The sequence below is a fragment of the Bombus terrestris genome, chromosome 3 (assembly GCF_910591885.1).
Source record: "Bombus terrestris chromosome 3, iyBomTerr1.2, whole genome shotgun sequence".
Classification (NCBI taxonomy): Eukaryota; Metazoa; Arthropoda; class Insecta; order Hymenoptera; family Apidae; genus Bombus; species Bombus terrestris.
In genome coordinates, this window is record NC_063271.1 from 12,783,665 (window position 1) to 12,805,248 (window position 21,584).

Consider the following 21,584-nt stretch of genomic DNA (forward strand, 5'->3'; position numbering starts at 1 on the left):
CATACGAACGTGCACACACAATCGCAGAAAGACAAAGAACAACGATCGAACGATTCATCCAGCGTTGTCGCTCAAGGTTCACGAGCTGAAGGGTCTCGAGATACTTCGTTGATGCGGTGCGGTGCTAACAAAAGGTAATTAGTTTAGAGTAATTAGCTGTTTCACTTCTCCCCGCTTTTTCTTTTCTTCGTTGCCCTCGCGTTCCATCTGTTCTGCTTTTTCCCTGCCGTCGAAAGTGAACGCGCCCGTGATAGTAAAAAGTAATTGTTCTGTGCTTTTTTTGTCCTTTAATAACACGATACCGTGGCTATTGACATAGAACCGAGAGAACTTCGCGTGCTCCCTTGGCTTCGCAACTTCCAAACGATTTTAATGAGGAATCTGCTTAAACATCGCAGACACAAGCATTTTGGAAAGGTTCGTGTGTACTTGTTTGGCTTTTAACGATCGAGTACAGAGGTTCTGTTAATGACATTGTTTGTATAATCAGTTCGTAGTCGGTATTGTCCCTATACTTGTTTGATCGTTTAAGCAGTTCGTGTAATTTATTTTCTTTCCAGCTCGAACAGTCTCATACCTAATTTAATTCTTTTTTGTTCTAACTTCAACTTTGTAACTTAAACTTAGAGGAAATAGATTACCGTTGCCAAGTTAGTTAGGAAAGTGGACTATGTATGTTATTACAATTAGATGCACAGAACTAGTTAAAAATACGTTCCAGATTCACATGACAGAATGAGGTTCGGGCGCTTTTCCGGAAATAATAGAGCCCGGCTTTAATTAACGTCTTTATTCCCGGACGTTTAATTAAATACAATGTCTTGAGTTAATTTACAGCCCGGCTGTTGAACTTCTCTTTCAAGGGAGAAGGGGACCCGCGTTGTTTTATGTAAATAGATCTCCGTCGGTTGCTGCACGAGTTGGAGAATTTACTTTTCGCAAGGGAGACGAAATTTCATGGACTGCTATGGTGGCCAAGTGTTCGAATGGAATTTCTAATATACAAATGAAATTGTTACGTTAGCAGCAATGTAATACGTGTTGAATAATTTTGTGAAATAATGTTATTAATAATATTACCGTAGAATCCCGTTTATATGACATGATCATTAACATAATAGCAATCCACCTAATTCTTTCCACTAATTTTATAACGAAGCTTAAAATTCCACTAAATTCAATTTTTCTAAGTATGTCTCGACGAAAACTAGCACATTAATCTGTAGAAGAAGAAACAGGAGCTTAAAAAAACTCAAGCTTTGTTCCAGTAAATTCCATCTTCGATCTTTCAGCAACACGTTGATTGGCCTTCCGACGTGATAAATTGACCTTTGTCCGATTATGAACGACACCAACGTCTACCTAGAAGAAATTCCATAATACGAGCGGGTCTAATCGATAGGCAAGCAGATGATCGTGGCCCGAGAGAGCGACACTCTTTATTCTAGCAATTATTTCTAATTAGCGACGAAAAGTTCGCCGACCTCCGCGGTTCAAGTGACTTCCACGACTGTTGCTTTAGAAGATCTCGAGCTTGCACCGCGGGATAAATTAGCACCAAGCTGCAAAATGACCGACGTCGTTTCCGAGGAGAGAAAGGGGACCACTTTCATCTGACAACGGATTCTTCGCGACCCAAGAATCTAGAATTTACTCGCTACGAACGTCTGGTAGAAAGGTTGCAGAAAAAGTCGTGGAAAATATCGTAGAAATGGCTTTAGAATGTAAAGATAACATTTTTAAAGTACCTTCGTGAAAAGAGAATGGAAGATTTAAAATATTCGCGTATAGATATAGGAAACAAATATAGAAACATCGATGTAAAAAGCTACAAGAATTTTGAAAAGGTTTGTGAAGAAAGATATAAGAATTTAAGAATAAATATTGTAACATCTATTATATATTTTTAAATCTGTCTGAAGCTTTATCAGTATTACTGTGATAATAGTTTCGTAATTGAAATATATTTTGCCGAAAATAAACAAACGTCCAGATGGAACGATAATACGTAACAAACCAACGTTCGAACAAATTTACTACGTGGCAACTCGGACATAATTAATCCTACATCTTAATTACACTGCTACGTAACACGTAATTTCATAAATTCACGGACATCAACTTCTTCGGGTAACGCGCCTCTTCGAAACTCCGGCGAACAAGATTACCGAATCTAACGCGTTACCCTCGAACCAGTTGCCGATTTCGTCCGAAATAAATGGCCTTTTCTTAACGGTACGCGTAATTAGGAGCCTATCGGCTGGTCGCGTTTCCTCACGAAACGCCGCACGTGAAATATTTCCAGAGCGGCAAAGGTTCTCGACAGACCTCCCGGCTACGTTCTAGATCGTCGATCCAAGGTTCATCGACCAACCATGACGGTTTAGCTACGAATAAAGGGAAAAAAGAGGAACCGTTCGAGATTGTACTGCGAACGAGGGATATTTTAAGCGAGAAATTAATTGGTCACATTTCGCAATGGATACGGACAGCGTCCAAGATTTCTGCTAGTTCCGCTAGGACATTGTCGGATGTCGTAAATATAAACATAAATTGTAATGTAAATTGATACAAAACAAATTCGAACTAATCGCAAAGTAATAAATATAAACGCGTAGCATGAATTTATATTATGGCTGAATTTATATTACGCAATGTCCGTAAAATGATCAAACCGGTTAATCACCATGATCTAAAAAAACGAAACAATAAATAGCAATCATTCGTGTTTTCGAAGATGAATTCACATGGAACATCAAATCATCGCGTAAAGTGTTATACGTAGCCTGTAATCGCTGCAAAACAACCCGATATTTACCAACAGATTAGCAGGATTCCATACCGAAAGTTTCGCAATATCGTTGAATCCCACGAACAACAATATTCCCGTCCGAATTAACGGTTCCGTTCATCGTTCGTTTTATCCTTGGATCCGAAACAACGCTTCTTGGGCCGTCTTTAATTCCCGCGGCCACGTTACCCAGAACCACTTTTTACGTCGCTTCTTTCGAGCAATCAAATTTGCATTTTCGGGTCTTCGTTCTCACGCGTCCGTTATAGCGTCTTGATCCAATAGAATATGATTCTTTATGCTTGAGTTGTTTGCCAAATATTTTCAAATGAAATTAACATATTCATGGGCATGGCCGTGGTACTGGTTCTTTTCATGTGTAAAATCGAGGTTCACTCGGGCACTCGCTATAATCAGACCTTTGTTATCTTTCGTTTGAAATTGTTTCGTGATTTTTCTGTCGTGAAAACACACGATGAAAGGCGATTCTCGATGAAAACTAAACGTTATGAGTATTTCATAAAAGAATTGTTTCTTACTATTTATATATAGAAATATCGAACTTAGAATAATTCTTTAAAAACTCAGATAGAGAGTGCTGAAAGTTGAAAGTGTATATTAAGATTATTGATTAAGATTTCTTAAGGATATAAAAACTTGGAGAAAGACAGATATCACATAATAGAAAATGAGAAAAATCATAGCTTTCTCCAGCACTAAACGCCACAACGTTTCGGCGTGAAATCGCGTGCGGAATGGCACCTAGCAGTTCGCGTTGATGTCGCTTGAAATACTGTGGTCGCATCGTTGCTCGGATTAAAAGCGAATTAAACAGGCAACATTATCCAACTGGTTGTTGAACGTGCTCCGAGAGAACACGCGAAATTTCGACTGGATGCGCGCGGGACACGCCTTTATTTCCGTCAAGATTTATATCCCTCGTGGCGAATGAATTTTCGGCGGGAGAGATAAGAAGAAAAAAAGTAACAAGCGCAATCTATCAGGATGAGTATCGTGGAGATTTAGAGTAAACCCCCTGCCACCCTGATGACCGAAACGATTGGACGTCGCTAATGGTGGAACGGGTTCGGAACACCAAGTTAATTTCGGACGTATCCACAGCACTAGTTTGCTTTCGGTGCGTGATTATTTGATGCCCGGCCAAGTAATTGCAACGTGTCTCAGGTGTATCCTGGCTCGAAGGATGATAGGGGCGACTGTTGTTTTTGGATCTTGGAAAAAATGAAGATTTATGACTGTGTTCGATACGGCTGCTTTTTATTTCGCCTTTTGAAACTTTAGATTTGAAACGATCGGAGGAGAATAAGATGATGGGAAGATAATAATGAAGAAATGCCGTTTGATTTTTTAGACCAGAAGTTGCTATTTTTAAATCACTTTTTATAATCTTTTAGATGCAATAATTACAAGAGCAAGAAAGTAAACGAAAAAATAATTAGAAAGCGCGGTTAATTTTGTCAGTCAAAGGCTATTGGCTTTTCGTTATTTTCAACGCTCAAAAAAGTAACAGAAATGTAATAAAAAAAAATTGCCAAACATTTGAACTGTTCTTTAAGCAGCAAGAACAGCTATGTTCGCATACCTTACTTTTACTTCCATATTTTGCTTTACCCCTTTAATCTTGTATACCAGAAACAGTTACAAAACCTGAAATGTTACTTAATTTCATGCAAATGCTTTTGATGCAAATGAAGACCGACATTATTTTAACGAAATTTTAAGCTAATTAAATACATGATGTTTTTATTCGCAATTTACATTTGGCCGGTAGGGACACAGACGAATTCGGAGCATCCCCTTGACGAATGACATAATTGGACGTCGACACAGGTGGAACAGGTTCCACTTGACGTGGAAATTGTTCCAGATATACGCGAACAGGTTGCTGCTTTCGGTTCAGAGATAATTGGCGCACGCGACTTCAACATTAAGTGTACCTATTTACAGAACAAGATAACGCGAATACCGGCACAGGTCGTAGCAGATACAATTTCGTTCCCACTGTGATCCCTGAGAATCTGACAAATCAACAGTTAGTTTGACACGAATAAAAACCGGCCCAATTATACATTCAATTATGTGGCTATGCAAATAAAACATGCATTTAAGTGAACCTACTTGCGAAAATTACTGCAACCAGTGACACATTAAAGTATAATAGCTCGCTTGTGCTGAAACGTAAGTGATATAACAATTTATGATATACAAATTTTTTTGATCTATTCATGCATGAAGATAACAGGAGAAAAATACGATAAGTACATTTTAGAATACAAAGTGATTTCTTTTATCTTATGCTGTTTTAGAGAAGGCGCTTTCTGCAATTCTGCAACTCTGTCATCCTTCTGCTAAGTTTCCCCTATGAAACGGGTTTTATCGTAACAAGTTATTCGCGTTATTTATGGAATTATCTAAACAGATTATGGATCAGAAACTCTAGAATTTCCAATCTCAGAAAACCATTCTCAAAACTTGCTCAATTTTTCAAGCAAAACTTTACCTAAAAAACCTCTTGTCAATGACTAATACCAACATCCTACTATAATGCAATTGAAACACAACGCCAACTTATCAGCCACACGGCATTCATAAAAACGGAACGTTTCGGACAACGAAAGCGAGGGTTGGGATACTTCAGGAAAGAAGAACGAGCAGCGATACAACAACCAGGATCCGATCGAACAGACTACCGAGCCGTGTACCATTCGGATATCAAAAGGTGTCCTTTATTTCGGCGCGCTTGTCACTGAGTCCCTTTATCGTTCCACGTCCAACCAAGCTAACTTTATATTCTACCATGATATTCCCTGTTCCATGGCGAAACTGTGACTGCGATAAGACTAGCGGCTTGGCAAAAATTCAGCAGATACAGGAGAATTTATTTTACCTCCCCGCATAAGGACGAAAAAAGTCGACAGGGCGCGGATGAAGATAATGCGAGCAAGGCGAAACGAATTCGGTAGATACTCTTGAAGGGGATTTCGTTGGTTGGCCGAGTGGAAAGAGAATTTTGATGCAGTGTGAAGAATTAAAAGTGTGTATAGCGAGAGAGAATGAGAAACGGACGGGTATTAAAGTTGAAAGGTTGATGTCGGCAGAAAAGATATTACGGTGGAAGCAGTGTGGATAATTACGAGTCTCTGGTGGTATTGAGTGGAAAACGAATGTGTATTAAATGGTTTTTGTTGTTGTAATTCCGTCGAGATTTGAATTATAGCACTTGTAATTCATTGCCAGTTTTAAAAGAATCATAAAGTGTATATTATATCAACGATGCAATATGATTCGCGGTTGCTACAGTGGTGCAGAAAAATATTTGAATATTTACAGGAGATTTTTATGAACATATATAAAACATTTTGAAATTTCATCAGCACCGCAATAGAACACGACAATCATGATTATCCTCGTAAAACTTGAAACAAATTGGAAAATGTTGTTACGTTTGTTTCATGAATACAAATGGAGCATCATTTTAAATGCGAACAGGAAATAATCAGTTAGAGTTCTACAAACCGTCTAACACGTATCTAATTACCCAATATCTAAAAATTTCACACGGTCCACGAAACAAAGTAGAAACATTAATTCGGTATTACACATTATTTAAGATACAGGATACTCATTGTAAAGATAAAATCAACATATATATATCATCCTTACATTCGACATCTCAAGAAAGATGTTCGTATCATATATAACCCCATAATTGGTAATACTATTAAATAATTAATTTTATATAATTACATAAAATTCTTAATTACTCCGTAGTTCTATTAATTATTAAAACGGTCTTTGTATAATTTCGTTAAATCTTTTTATTGTCTATAAATTCCTTAATTAGATCAGTTTTATTTGTAATATAATACGAAATTAGTTCGTTTTAAACTGCAGATATGACCAAATGATTGACGGTAGATTTGACGTGGCATTATTGCCAGAGACTTAATTTACCATAAAAGGCTCTACTTTACTCTGAAAGGAGTTCCCTGTAAATTAATAAATTAATAAAACCAATAATATATTCATAAATTTATCAATCACCGAAATACAAAAATTTATGCACTCGCAGGCGTAAACGAATTTACAATAGATATACTTCCTTTTACGTCTCACCCAGATAAAAAATATGCTCTAGCTAAGCAGAGAAGCAAAACGGAGACCCAAAGACCACATAGTTCATGCATAATCCAGCCTCGGTCAGGGGTTCAATAATAAATATGCAAAAAGGAGGAGCATCGATGCCGTAAATAAAAATGGCGGGTTTGCGTGCTGCGATCACCATGCGTAAAAGAAGAAGACGAAGAAGAAGAAAAAGAGGCCCGAAATAAAAGGACGAGATCGAATCGAGAAGAGAGCATACGAACAGAAAAGAAACGAAGGAACGAACGAAAGAAACGACCAGGCAACTGTACGCAACCAGCGTGTCCTGGTAATCTCTTGATTTAGTTTGACTTAGGGCCCACGGTACGTGTTCCCTTGGCCTCTTTGTCGGCTACCTTCGCGAACAAACGATGAAGATACGGGAAACAACCGGTGGATGTATCTTGAACTTGGAATCATCGAACCCCGCGATATCGAGCTGACATCTTTATTTATAGAAGTTTCCAGTTGGTCGGTGTGAATTTGGAAATTTCGGTTTCCTCCAGTTTGATCGGTTGGCCAAGAATGTTTGATCACAGAACGAATAGTTGGAAATGTAAAATTGCTTTACAACGTGATTTTACAAAAGATGTTCGATATACTTATATTGAATTTACTAAACTTCCAATCCCCCTGCCACCCAAAATAACAATTTTATCAATCGTATCACTCCTATCCTCTAAACCTCTCAGTTTTATCTAATATTTCGCATGCCCTTCCTATAAATAACAATAAGAAAAACTTATCTCGTAAAATGAAGTAAAAATGATGATATATTAAATATTTTACGAAGAACGCAAATCGTTGGTTCAAAAGATCAATTGAACAAACATTTCCTCGCTTTCATCTTCCTCGCAGTTCGTTTCAACATCGAGCTTCGACCAAATACATCGTCTACAACAATATTGTGAACAATGATCAATCGATACTCGATATTGATCGGACAGCTCGATAGATCATTTATCTATGCGTTTAACGAGCAACGATACAGTCTGGAGGTATTAGGTGTTTACCACTCACCTGCACTCTCTGTCTATGACGATCCTGTTTCCGTTGCCGCCTCTCCAATTCTTCTTTTCTCTCGATCAACGACCTTATCTCGACCGTGGCTACGGGCGCGATGCTATCGTCAGGTACGTCTGTGCACGAGGGTAATCTCTTGAGGGTGGAAACTGACTCGTCTTCGCCCTCGCTATAACTTTCCACCAGGAGCTCCGAGTCGCTCTGAAAGCGAATCAAGGATTCCGTTTGAATTCATTACTCAGGACGACAAGTATGAGAAAGGGGAGCTGGAACTAATTTTCTTCGTAAATTACTTTGTTTCATCTCAGTTTTTTATTCTTATTGATCTTTTTAGATGTGTTTCGTGAAATTAAATTCTTTTGATGAAAATGATTAGAATGTATAAATTGACTTGAGTTTGTTTATTGCATTGGTGGAAAGGTAATGTCGTTTTCTGAATTAGAAGAATAATTTTGAGTGGCTCAAATTTCACAGTTCACGTAACCCTTCCGAATTATCTACCATTTCCCAATATCGATATTCAATAATGAAAATCTTCCCTACCGATATCGCCAAACAGCTACTCCCTTCTTCTTCTTCTTACCACATTTACCCCTTCCCTTCAATTTCCCTAAACGACACGTTAATTCCCTTTCATCAAAATTCCATCTGCCCCTGAACGAACGCGAATGAACGAATGAATAATTCACAAAGGGGGAACGAAGAATAAAGATCGTTGCCATCGTCCTTAAACAAAATTCTTTTTCCTCGCCAAATGAAAATTTTCAACGAAGAAGATCCGCTAAGTAACTTTGCCAGCGTGTTTATATACATTTCGTGTCGCGGAAAAATGAAAGTTGACGAGAGAATTTAGCTTTTCTAGGAAATGTGAAATATAGTCATGCTTTTTTAGATTCTAATAAGGTAAATTTGAAAAGAGGATCCCTAAATTCAAACGATTTATATTCACTAAACTTCCTCTTACTCAATGTCTCAATCTCAGCATAGTAAAGTTTTATCCTCTTAATACACAAATTTTTCTTTACTTTACTGATTATGAGTAAATAAAAGTAATCAGTTGGTTAAATTAAAACTAACCTATTGACAATGTGAGAAATATTGTATCCTTTTGCTTTTTGATATACTGTATTTCGTTGATCAAATTCTTGAGAATATTGCTGGAATAAAATCGCTACACCTGTTCCAATCCGAAACCCTGATCTACTGGAATTTAAATAAGCACTGTCGTATGACTATCGTCCTTAATAAAATAAAGTTTACTGTTTTCCGAGGAATACGTCAAAGCTATGACATATGTATATAAATTCTTATGAGCATACCTACGCATTTCGATCTTCAAATATTTCAATCATTAGATCACGCATCCACTGTAACTATAGTGTAACGTGATAACCTTTCATAACCCTGTACATGCTATTAGAAATTACTAAATTACTTGTTGTAAAATTTACATATCAATATGTTCGTTATTAGAAGCTGATATAGAGCACGAAATAAATTTAACACTGACAATTATTATGCATCAAGTAAGTTTATCAACTTTAATGCAAATATTAATGGAAAAAGAGAATATCGCGTAAATTTATGAAACTAACAAACGCGAAAGTGGTGTTGCGCATGCGTGGGAGTGCAGCGCGATTTTCGGCGCATCAGTGGCGCCCACTGTTGCAGTATCGGTGAGCGCTAACGTTAAACGCGCGTAATTCGAGTGCAACAATATTCAAGTTTTGAAATTTTTATTCTTTATATTGAACTTATTATCAGATTATTAAACTTTATGAATACACGATTATACAGACAAATTATTTATAACAATTATTAGATCTTGGATCAACTTGTTAATCAAGGTATTACTTAAGCAAAAACTTGTATAATTATAAAATTAATTATTAATAATGACAAATTGATTCTTGAGGTCTTGAGTCTGCAAGTCTAAATATGATGTAATTTATTTTTAATAGAGATGATACAATGAATTAAAAGACACGAAATGTACAAATAATGAAATTGCTATATCCTTAAAACCTCTTCAACATAATGCAAACTGAATATCTGGTCTCCCTATATCAACAACGCATGAAATCTGCAATTTCTTCATAAGTAAATAGAATTCCGATCATAGGAGGTTAATTGACTTTTCCTTTTTCTTTTTGCAAGTTAGTTACCTGCTCTGGTGGTGAACTCGGCGTGCTCGTGCTCGATGCCTCCACCACGGAGACGTACTCGCTAATGCCAGTTTCGCTCTTCTGCAACTTCAATACCGGCGTCTCGAGGCCGCACAGGAACACTTGGCCGAAGAACAGAATCTTGTTTATCCTGAGGCACACTTGAGCAACTTCCTGGAATACAACATGAGCCAAGACTTAGCGTGGACGGAAGAGAGAACGGAGGACGCAAGTCTGTTTTGAAATTTCAATCACGAGAGAGATTGACCTTTGTTCGAAGTTTATTACAAATAAGCTGCAGGGAACGATATCTACGTCCCTATTAAATTTGGTGGAAATTTTGAACAATATTTATTTAAAGATAATTTACAAGTAAGTTGAAAAATACTATGTTATAATGTACTTATTAACGTTTCCGATACTTCACCATATGAACAATTTTTTATAAGACTTTTAATGAAATACCGCAAGAATATTTTATTATTACTTGCATCTGTATGTAATATATTTATTCATAACAAATGACCTACCATATCTTCGGTTTTTTCAGCGTAGCAAGGGTCTTGTGGATTCGACATCAGCGGCGTGAATCCTGCCAAGGTCGTATCTTCCGGCAGTTTTACCAACTCAAGTTCTGAAACAAACAGTTAGTCGAAAATTCTTTAATAAATCGCAAATTTATAATCAACGATCGCTAAAAATAAGACCCCGTGCATGAATTTCACGCTTAAAGAACAAAATTAATCGCACACCCTGTCGCAGCAGCTTCTCCAACTTGGAAGTTGCTTAAATATGCATGAGCGTAGTTCACCAGTAAAGTACCGTTTTTCAACTTCATGTCATAGATTAAATCGCAATCGCAAAAGATTGTTAATTAAACACTTCTTGTACTTTGGAAATTAGATTTTTAAGAAAATTGAGTGCCTTTTCATAGTAAATTAACACGATATTCATTTTAATCTTGAAAAGTTTTGGGATAACACAATTCAGGCGCTTAATAATTCTGAGATTGTCTAAAGACTATTTCAACTTTAATGCACAATACGTTTATACTCAAAGGATTGATCAATATAGGTTTTATACACAAAAGACAATCCAAGAATTATGATCCAGAGGATATGTTAGTGCACAACAAATATGAATCTTAAGGGGTCGAACTACTTTTGTATAATAGAGTCGTCACAAAATCTGTAGCACCCAATTCCAATTATAAAATTTATAAAACAATCAAACGTACGTCCCACGAGGAATCAAGATCGTTCTTATTCATATCATAACTATTTTCAAAATATTCCCAATCAAATTATTCGTTATACATCCAACGGTAAACAAGTGCCATTCAAAACAGAAATAAAACTCTTCTATTCCACAAACGATAAAAAAATCATCTTATCACCAATCTCCTGGAAACATTACGAATAATACCCTACATTAACTCCCTTCGAACACCAATACCACGGTATCACGTATCATTAAAAAAATTTAACCAACAACCACGATTACCACTCTTCGGTCACGTTCCACCAAAAATGCACTCGAAAACCTAACAGAAAACGTAACTACAGTTAGAACGCTTACACCCTGTGAACACGATTACCAGTAGAATAGTCTGCGCATACAACGTTAGTACCGTTGCGCGAAAATTTACGATATAAATATCAAAATAAATAGTTACGAACAGCAGTTAGGTATTGTAACCAGACGGTTTCCCGAAAATTATGCCGCTGGATCGAAGCGACAGATAATAACGATCGACAGTCTGTTATCATGCAAATATCGAGCGAGTGCACCAACGATAAACATTGGTCAACAACTACCGGGGAGTGGCAGGGCGTTCCGGTTGGTCCCAACCACGGATGAAAGGGGCTTAAGAATATTCAACCTGTCCGATGACACGGTCTACGTGTACAGATCGATCCGTTCCTTCGAGTTACATTGTAGCTGCGCATACCTCGCGTCATTGATCGCCGATAATGGAACGATTTAACGACGGGAGGAACAGCTCTGCCTCGAGACTGTCCGGAACAGGTATATGTAATCGTTCCTGTATGTACAAGATGGTACTTTGAAGGCATGCTTTTTCGTACCCGTGGTATGCTACGAAAATTATGGTAGTCCTTGTATATGTATAATATAGATTAAAAAAAAAAAAAAAAAAAAAAAATAAAGACGTGGGCGTAGTATAACGTAACTTTACTGAGGAAAAGCCTAGTTTATATACAGTCAACCGCAAAAGCTTTTGTACAAATTCTTAAAGGTAGCCCAGATTTTACTGCCAAAATTGAATTATGAAGTTTAACATAATCGGTACTTAATAAAGCAATATCTTATGCAGCTATTGAATTTGATTATATGTATTTATTTTATGTAATAAATTTTGCAATATACAATTTATTAATCCGCAATGTTTGAAAGAAGATGGAATTACATTATACGACTTTCTAGACAGTAATTTTCATACAGCAAAATTTTACATAGTTGTCTTAACAAACTTCCCCTTTTCCGTCGAATCAAACTCCCTAAATTCGATACCGCAAAATTTCAATATTCAATATGCCTATCTAAAATTTCAATATCTGATACTCGAACGCCTAGCAACTCTCGAAATACCCCAACCATATCTATACCCAAACCTATCTATTATAACAATGTCCAAAATCTGGTGGAACCGTGATGGATACCTTGCATCGTATTGTCAAATTCATGATTCGCTCGTGTTCGACATCCCCAGGACAATGTTGCGACTACCAGCGATTTCGAATGCAACACGCCAGCCGCCATTAATATTCGGCTGACCGCGGCTTGAATCGCTTTACACAGGCTGCATTTATCGCGAATATTACACGAAGTTCATGGTCAGCGTGGCCGGGAACTCGCGCGGAACGTGAGGAGGATCGAGTTAGGAGGATCAGCGTGGCAGCCTTCGCAATCGATCATCCGGAGGACCTCGCGCGAGGTAGATTAAAGCCTGGCTCTCGTCCCGAGCCTGGTGCAAGGAAATATAGAAACCTAATCGCGCAGGCGAAATAGAGAGCGTGCTCGCCTTGTTAATGCGAATTCCAAATAGGTGTCGTGGCATTCGCGATCATGCGAAACCCGTATCATTCGTGCTAACGACGCGGAGGTTACATACTTTCATGAACAGAGTATTCTAAATCGCATGACTTTAGGGATGAATGAAAAGAATATATTGAGGAACGTAGGAAATATAAAAATAAGAGGACAAGTTCATAGAGATATAAAAAGAATAGAAAGTTTAAAAAAATATGTACTTTTATCGTGCTTATATCATGCAATTGTTTTTAATAATTATGCTGTGTGTAATAGAATCTAAAATGTAAATTTTTTAGTACTATTCTGGATTGTATATGGGTTGTAAATGACTCAACTTCTTCATTACAATTTTATCTGCTAACTTAACTCGTACATACAATTTCAAAGATCCATTCTTATTTTTTCAGTTAAAAAATCCAAGTTCCCTCATTCATCGAACGATCCCAAACCTCTGAGGAGCAAAATAAGTTTGCAGAACCAAAAAGCTTAACTCGGAGTCCGGTAGGTATACCATCCAACCAGCCCTTGAAACATCATAATCTCACACGAAACTCTGCCATCAAACAACAACCACTAGTAACATGACGCAGCGTAAACTCTTTCCTCCATCGAACGTCTGAACAGCATCTCTGCTTGAGTCCGCGAGAACCTATCTTCTCGAGCCGGTCGAAGACCAGCATTGCCCAACACAAAAAGAAAAAGCAGAAGGAAAGTAAGAGAAAAAAAGAACTCGTGAAACAGGGAGAGAAAAAAGAAGAGTGGAAAGAGAGGAAGAAACATCTTGGATGATCTTCACAATAACATTCTTTCTCGGGTCCGGTGGGCACGTTCGCAACGCATTGGCCCGCCCAACGCAGCAGCCACCATCCTTTTCTCCTCTTGTACCTTTTGTCCAATTTATCCATTGTGCCTCGGGTGTAACGCGCGGGTAAATCGAGAGAGAAGAGAGAAAACGTATCGAGATCGTCGAGTGGACAACGAAGGATGGAAAGAGGGAAAAGAGAGGAATACAAGGGAACGCAAGAAACCATCCGAGCCAACAAATTGGCATTACGGCACACGTTACTGGATGTACCGTTACTGTCTCAGTTCCTTTTTCGAATCGTATCGCCGGCTGCGTTCTCGCTTGCACGCGATCCAGCAGAACCGGACGTTCCTTGCTGCTTAGCCTTTCGATGTTTCGTGATTTTTCCCCGGGGATTTGGTTTTGTTCCTTTTCAACCGGGAAGAATGGATTTGTCGCCTTAGTATGCGCGCGTATGTGGTATGGTATTCGTAGCAGGATTGAGAGTTCTCGTGCTAACTGAAAGCGGAGTAGATGACTGCCTGATAGTTGATGCATTCGCGTATGATTGGTTGCCTTTTTGGAGGAGAAAGAATCTTTTCGTATTTGCTACTTCACTCGTAGTTGAACTGTATCGATTAGTCGATTAAAGTCGATTAAATTGGAGCTCACAAAGTATTCGAACGCTTGTAAAAACCTTTTGAGACAGTAATATAAAATTGTACTAAGTTACGAGGGAAAAACTTTATGTCCCAATAAAGAACGAGAACTGATCGAATTGTCTGTATTAATATTTTCGTTTCTGATTCTTTTATTCCATTTAACATTTCATATAACTAGAGTTCGTATAATAAGTGCTCAATTTTGCTCACTATCCATTATTTTTCCTTCATATAATAGAAGTCTACTGTTACATGATGGATTTAACCGCTACAAGTTCAATTAATCGAACATCGAGCACAGAAATATTATTTGGAATACTTACGTTCATTTTTCTATACAGTATATACTATACTATACTGTATGTTATACCGTATACGATAGATCTAAACATTTCATCAAAAATTCGAGTAACAACTATAGTTCTATTCAAAGCACGTAACCATGCACTGCTTAACATAATGCAATCGAGTCGCCGTATCAAGCCATAAACTTCCCATCTAACCGACTCCGTCGACTCGAGATGGATAATCCATGGCGGATAACAGAACACTGTCGGACGTTGTGCTAAACACTTTTTCGTCCACTTTTCAAAGGAGAACAACCGTGATTTAATGAATTAACAACGGTCCACCTTGTACCGTCGATACGTACCACGATACGATCTATGAATTATGTACTGTTATCGCGTGTAAACCTGTCTCAAAAGTAAGTATAACACGACCAAGGACGCGCCTTGAAACTGGAACGCTCTTTCCCAGCAGTCTAGATCCGTTAGGGTAGACCTAGTTCTAACTCTGGAAGACTCGATTCTACATGGAATTACGAAGAAAATTTCGTGACACTGTGATTTAATATCATCGGCAACGATGAAGCTACAAAGGCTTTAAGTTGCCATTTTTCATTATATCATCGTGGCGATGCGAATTAGTGAAAATGCCGAGATATCGAAAAACTTTCGATTGACAGCGATGAATTCTCCTTAAGATCGCATAAGTAATCGACAATTCGTATGATTTGCCATCGTAGTACGGAGTAAATCGTGAAAAAATTCGAACACCGCTAGATATCGTTGCGATTGTTTGTAATGGATGCTCGTTGAGCCCATAAATTCATTAACGCGTCGATCATAATTATCTCGAAAGTTTGTCGTCGATTATGGGTTTTCGCTTGTCACTGGTAGACCTGTTTATTTCTCGAATCGCAATGAAAGTTAGAGAAATGGAAAATTATATAATAAAATATTGCCATGGATACGAAAAAATTATACGAAGTATTGTAAAATATTAAAGTTGTAACAAATAAAAATTAATTTTAGAAATAGTATTACATATGTAATGTTGTGGTATATTTATTATTAACCCTTGTTCATTTTTGTAAAATATTTTATAACCAACGCGATAGATTTTGATTTTGCACTTAATTTCGTAACTTTGTATTATTTTTAATGTTTGACTATCAGTTTCTTCTCCAGTATAGGGTAATCCACATAAATACCTCATAATACTTAACGAATTGAAGAAGTACTATAGATACAAGTTCAACGCGCCACAGTTCCCACAGTCAGCTATGGGAGGTCAGCAGGATTACTTTAAAATTTATTTTCCCATTTATTCAAAATTCATTTCGCATTTTTTTATAAGGACCGTTACTACCATCAATCCTTGTAGTTGTAACCTCCGCGACAAACCTAGAAAAATCCGCGGAATTTGAGCCAAGGAATCAATTAACCCAAAATCCCCCTTAATTCTCCATCTTCAGAAGCGTCAATTCAACACGACCTGTGTATTAGCGTGTAACTTCACCCTATGAAACATTAGCGTGCATTCATAAATCATGCTGCATACGAAATACATCCAACGCGTCAACACACCTGTTTCATTAACTCGTAACACGAACTTCCTTCCTAATGCCTAAATATCCTTGTATTTGTACAATTCAAATATTGTTTGATATCATTTGTCCGACAAATATCCGAATTTTTGAACGATAATAATATCTTGCTAAACAATGAAATTTTTACATTACTGACATCTACTTTTCAACGATTTGACAATCCGTTCCAAAAAAAATATCCGAATCATATCATCGATTTGCTAGAAAAACGATGCAACTAAGGGAAACGAAGAAAAACTGTTTAATGCCCGAATACCATATTTTAAATATCTTCAAATGTACTTTAATGTGTCACAAATGAGCTAAAAAACTGTTGTTTAAATATCTTTAAAAATTTTGAAATCCAGCACGAATGTGCTCAACAATGACAATTATTTGAATATTTTGGAAACTTTTGGAATCCGTAAATGTAGAAATAAATTCAAGAAACTATGTCTCAAACATCTTCGAAAAAAGATTGAAATCCAACACAAACTCAAAAATCATAATTTAAACATGCACCTATAAAATCTATAATCTGCTACGAAGTCTCGTATAATCTAAAATACATTACAAAAGGAATTGAAAGTGGCGTAAACGAATAGAAAAAGGGAGCAAAGCAAACTCAAAAGAATAGACACGGTAACTTGGCGTATTCCTGTAGAGCAAACGCTGGAAAACGATTGGCTGGCGACTCGTAATCGGTCGGCCAAGACTTTGAGTGTATATGGCACTGCAGTGGTCACATCGAACGGATTCACCGTTACGTAACCGGCGGCTATCCGCGGGTCAACACACGGCCAGAGGCTTCACCGTTCGAGGAACTTAGGTTTTTCGATTAAACGACTGGTCCAGAGGGGACTTCGAGAGAGACGCGTTATCGCGGGATATCGTCGCGTCACTGGCGCATGAACGTTCGCTCGGGAATTGCGGCATCGGAATGGTCAGACCGCGTAATGAACATCAGAATGACGTGGGTGACGTTTGCTAAGTAGCAAAGGGAGATTTTTGAGGCTAAGGGAGAACGATGGCAGACCGATCGAACCGACAATTTCTCTCTATACAATAAAATACTTGGAGAGACAATTCAATATGTTTGAGAAAGTTGCGTAATGGTTTCAACTAATTTCCAGATATTTTAAATCGACGATTCTTTTGATTTCGATCAAGTTGGACAGATTTTTTTGGTTGAAGATATTTCTGGTGTAAATTTGGGTTAAATTCAAGAAGAATAGCGATTCTTGTAGGAAGAATCGTCGAGGTCTGTTGATTCAAAAAAACCTTTCGTATTCGTATTTTTATCTTTGGAAATTAATACACTTTTGTGGACTTCCTATGTACAACCATTAATTAACTCCTCGACTATAAAACTATCTACACGTCTGAGAACTCCGTTCAATAATTGCTAATTACTTTCCACTTGTACTATTTTCATCCTGTTTTCCACTTAAAATTATAATCTCATCCAGCTGCTACTTCGTTCCGTCTTCGAATTGATCACTACTAAATCTAACTAGAGATCGAGCGAAAACTAATTCGCTTTTAATCACTTCAAATTTCATGTCAAACAGAATCTTATGACTAACGATCCGGTGAACCGGTCAAGCTGAGTTTACTTTCTCTATTTTCCAAACTACATTCCCACCGTAGTTGTGTCAAACTATCCACAAGCGTTTCGTGTTAGTCAGATAATCGATGAACAAGTTCTTTATTTTCAAAAATATGTATTCCTTTCTTTCGAAAATTTGATTTCTTTCGTCACAAACTATACTTCGTATTCACAAACTATAATAAGTTATTTATCTAGCGTCCAATACTCTGTTTAACTGCGTAGTACACTGTATATTCTATTCATAAAACAAACTAATCAACACTCTCCATACTTGACAGAATCCCCCATTTATTCTTCCCAAAAAGAACTCTCTCTTCTCTTCGATCACTCCAGTCACGTTCTTCGTAAATGAAAAGTGCAGCGCGGTTACACACGCAACCTCTTATCAACCCTGTCCAAGATTACTATTGTTACGATACGCATTCCTGTGTAACGTTCACCATGCAAATCACTGCCGGAATATTAATTTAGCACCGATGCGAAACGAGAACAAACAAAAAGCTCGATTTCTCTGTGTGCATCCGCGTGATACTATTAGTCGGCGAATTATTGACGTGACATTAGTAATACACGTATGACTGGCGATATCAGTAAAATCCGTTCGACAAAAACCGAGTTCCTGAATCTCTGATTGCATTCCTACGGCCATTAGTCGTGCAATTATAATACGGTTACTCCACTTGCGTTGCTCGTACTCACATTTATAATGGCGTGCGTGCCGTATCATTACAGTAAAGCCCACAGATAGTAAAGTTCCATTAAAATTGCGGATTTGAAATAAGAGCATCAACCTCGTGTTCGATATTCAGAGCCACGGATTATTATTACAGAGTATGTCCGTATAGGCGTGATCGGGCATTAAGGAATAACGCTATCGATCGGTATCGATAGATGTCTTTCATTTAGATAACAAATGCTTAAGTAAAGTACACGTTTTTTTATTTGAGTAGATAAAATGTATAAGATTCATTTTTCTTTGAAGGGAAAATTCTTAATAATTATGTGGGAGAGGACACAGCTCGATTTCAGCGATCTCAATGCACGGGTCTTTCAGAAGCCAAACTGATCGAATCCGCTTTTTCTCAATTTCATTATATAAGCACACGATTAATGTTCGATTAAAAAATAAAATAATTGACGTTCTTGAAAATGTTTATTAAAAGGAGATGATATAAATAATAGAAAACTCCAAGGTAAATTTCGAAGTTCCTTTTCAATATTATCACCCTTTTCTGCTTTTCAATTTATTAATAATAATATAGTTGTTGATCGATGCAGGTTCTGAACCACTCACATGTTATCGCGACCAATGTTTAGGATCAAACATCCTGATAAAAGTATTGGAACAGATCAGCTTCTCTTGTAAAACTCTGTGCGAATTTGTAAAAGAAACACGATCATTTATTAGATTCTTTTGTGAAATAAAAGGAACACTATAATAAACAATAATCATCGCATTGCTTCGTTAGAGCAACCCCTTGACTACTAAAAATCTTGTTTTTTATGTAAATTTCAATTATTCTTCGTCTTAACCACGTAAGACATTACAATTTATCCGGAAACTTTTGGCAGTCGATGTACCAAACTCAAGTCTAGACAAACCTAATTAAGATAGCATTTTGATTTCGTGGCCGTGCTACACAAAACAATGCCAACTAACGGCAGATCCAGCCGTCAGCAAGATCATTATTTAACAGAACGTCTGATCGTTATCTGCTCTGTTTGTGCCAATCATCGTCATGTCAAGGCGTGTCAACGATGTTTTAAGAATGCTGAACGGATGGAAGGAATGGTGTTTGAATTACTGTGATCGAATCGAAAGTGGTAGGCTTGAATTGGTTCGTTGATGGATTTCTAACCTGCACTTTGTTTTCTAGAATCACTCGGTTTAGTTGAACGTGTATTAACGATGATCGAATTAAATCGGTCCTGGAATGTTCTACTGAGAAGATGTTTTTGTTGAGAATTTTTAATGTTGAAGAAATTAACAACGTTTAGCTATTTATGAAAGGAAATGCATCAATTTAGGAGAAATTTTATTTGCAAGTGAAAAACATTTGAATTATATCAGCATATTATGTGTAGATAGAATTTTTTCTACCGTTTCCTTTTTCTTATTAGATACTAGTTATAATTGTATTTTTATAGTGGATGTAAGATTGCACAAAATCTGATTCTGTCTTGCGAAATGATTAAGAAATAACAGGGATAATGATAGAAAAATCGAAAGATCTATTTAGTTAAAATTCTAAATATTTCGAACATACAAAGGCAGAGAATTTTAAAAAAGGCAAGCTATCGTAAGTGCATAAATGAATTAAAGCGATCTCAAAAGCGTGTTTTACAGCATCCCTCGGGGATATCAGTTTATAAATTCACTCACCGTCTTCTCGACCCTCCGCGTCCTTGGCCTGGATAAGAATCGTTCTGGAGTAATTCAATTTTTCCAGTAGGTTCACCATCATGGCCAGCCTGCTCCAGGCGTCTCCAGGTGGGCTGCAACCAGACCAGAGTTTTCGTTCAACGTAAATAAGGTACGAGTCAAATTCCCATCGTTAGAGGTGTCTAGCTATCGGTTGAAATCGCGTAACTAGAAACCGGAAGGATCCAACCGCGGATGATACTTCCCTATTGCAATAAATATTCCAGCAGTGATTCAATAAGCTGCCAGAACAACGAACCAACTACATCACATCGAATAAGACAATTAGACAGCTTGTGCTTTGTAAAAGTGACTTTACTCGTTTCGTTACTACTAGCTTACTGCTATTACGTAAAAGAATTTATAGCACGGATAATTTGTAACCTGTGACTCGTAAAATTTCACTGATAATATTAGCTCAATTGTACAAGAAAATTTTCATCAGAATTTTACGATCTTCGCGTTCGTCGAACAGTGACATTGTTAAATATACGAAATGTCGGTCTACCGGTGTTTCTCTGACGATCGCGCGAACGTTCTCGCGAGAGAGCGCGTATCCATCGGCCACTTCCGTGTTACTGTAAATCCAAAGTCGTCCGTTTAATTATTTTCACCGCGATGAATGGCAGTGCGCGGGGGATCATTTTCCAAGCTATCGATCATTCGATGCTATCGTGCACAGCCCTGGAGGCGGCGATAAAGAAACGCGCAAGCAGAAAGACAAGGAGGAAGGAGAAAAACAAGAGGAGGAAGAAGCAGAAGAAGAAGAAGAAGAAGTAGTAGAAGAAGAAGAAGCGGATGTAAAAGAAACGCGCACGACGCTTGGCTCCAAGCCGGGATTAATCGATTGCCGTCATGAAAGGTCATTCGTTAATTGCGCTCTCTCCGCGTGCTGCACACGTTTCCGTTCGTCGTCCAATCGGCGAACCTCTTTATCGCTAAATTATTATCGAACGCTTCTGCGGCGGCTTTATTGAAAATTAACGCGTTCCTCGGAAAAATACTTGAATTACGGAGACGAGGTGCCGTGAATG

The 21,584-nt window shown here is 37.6% G+C and overlaps 1 protein-coding gene across 5 annotated transcripts in view; it reads right to left on the minus strand.

The window, feature by feature from the left end:
- Positions 1–21,584, minus strand: part of LOC100651950 (telomerase-binding protein EST1A) — a 147,341-nt gene that overhangs the window by 30,395 nt on the left and 95,362 nt on the right. For all 5 annotated transcript variants that reach the window (XM_003394626.4, XM_020868400.2, XM_012321105.3 and 2 more), the window contains 4 exons: positions 20,512–20,624; positions 10,674–10,777; positions 10,144–10,317; positions 7,976–8,179 (listed from right to left, as the gene is read on the minus strand). In XM_003394626.4, the coding sequence (XP_003394674.1) occupies positions 7,976–8,179; positions 10,144–10,317; positions 10,674–10,777; positions 20,512–20,624 (595 nt within the window). The remainder of the gene's footprint in view (positions 1–7,975; positions 8,180–10,143; positions 10,318–10,673; positions 10,778–20,511; positions 20,625–21,584) is intronic.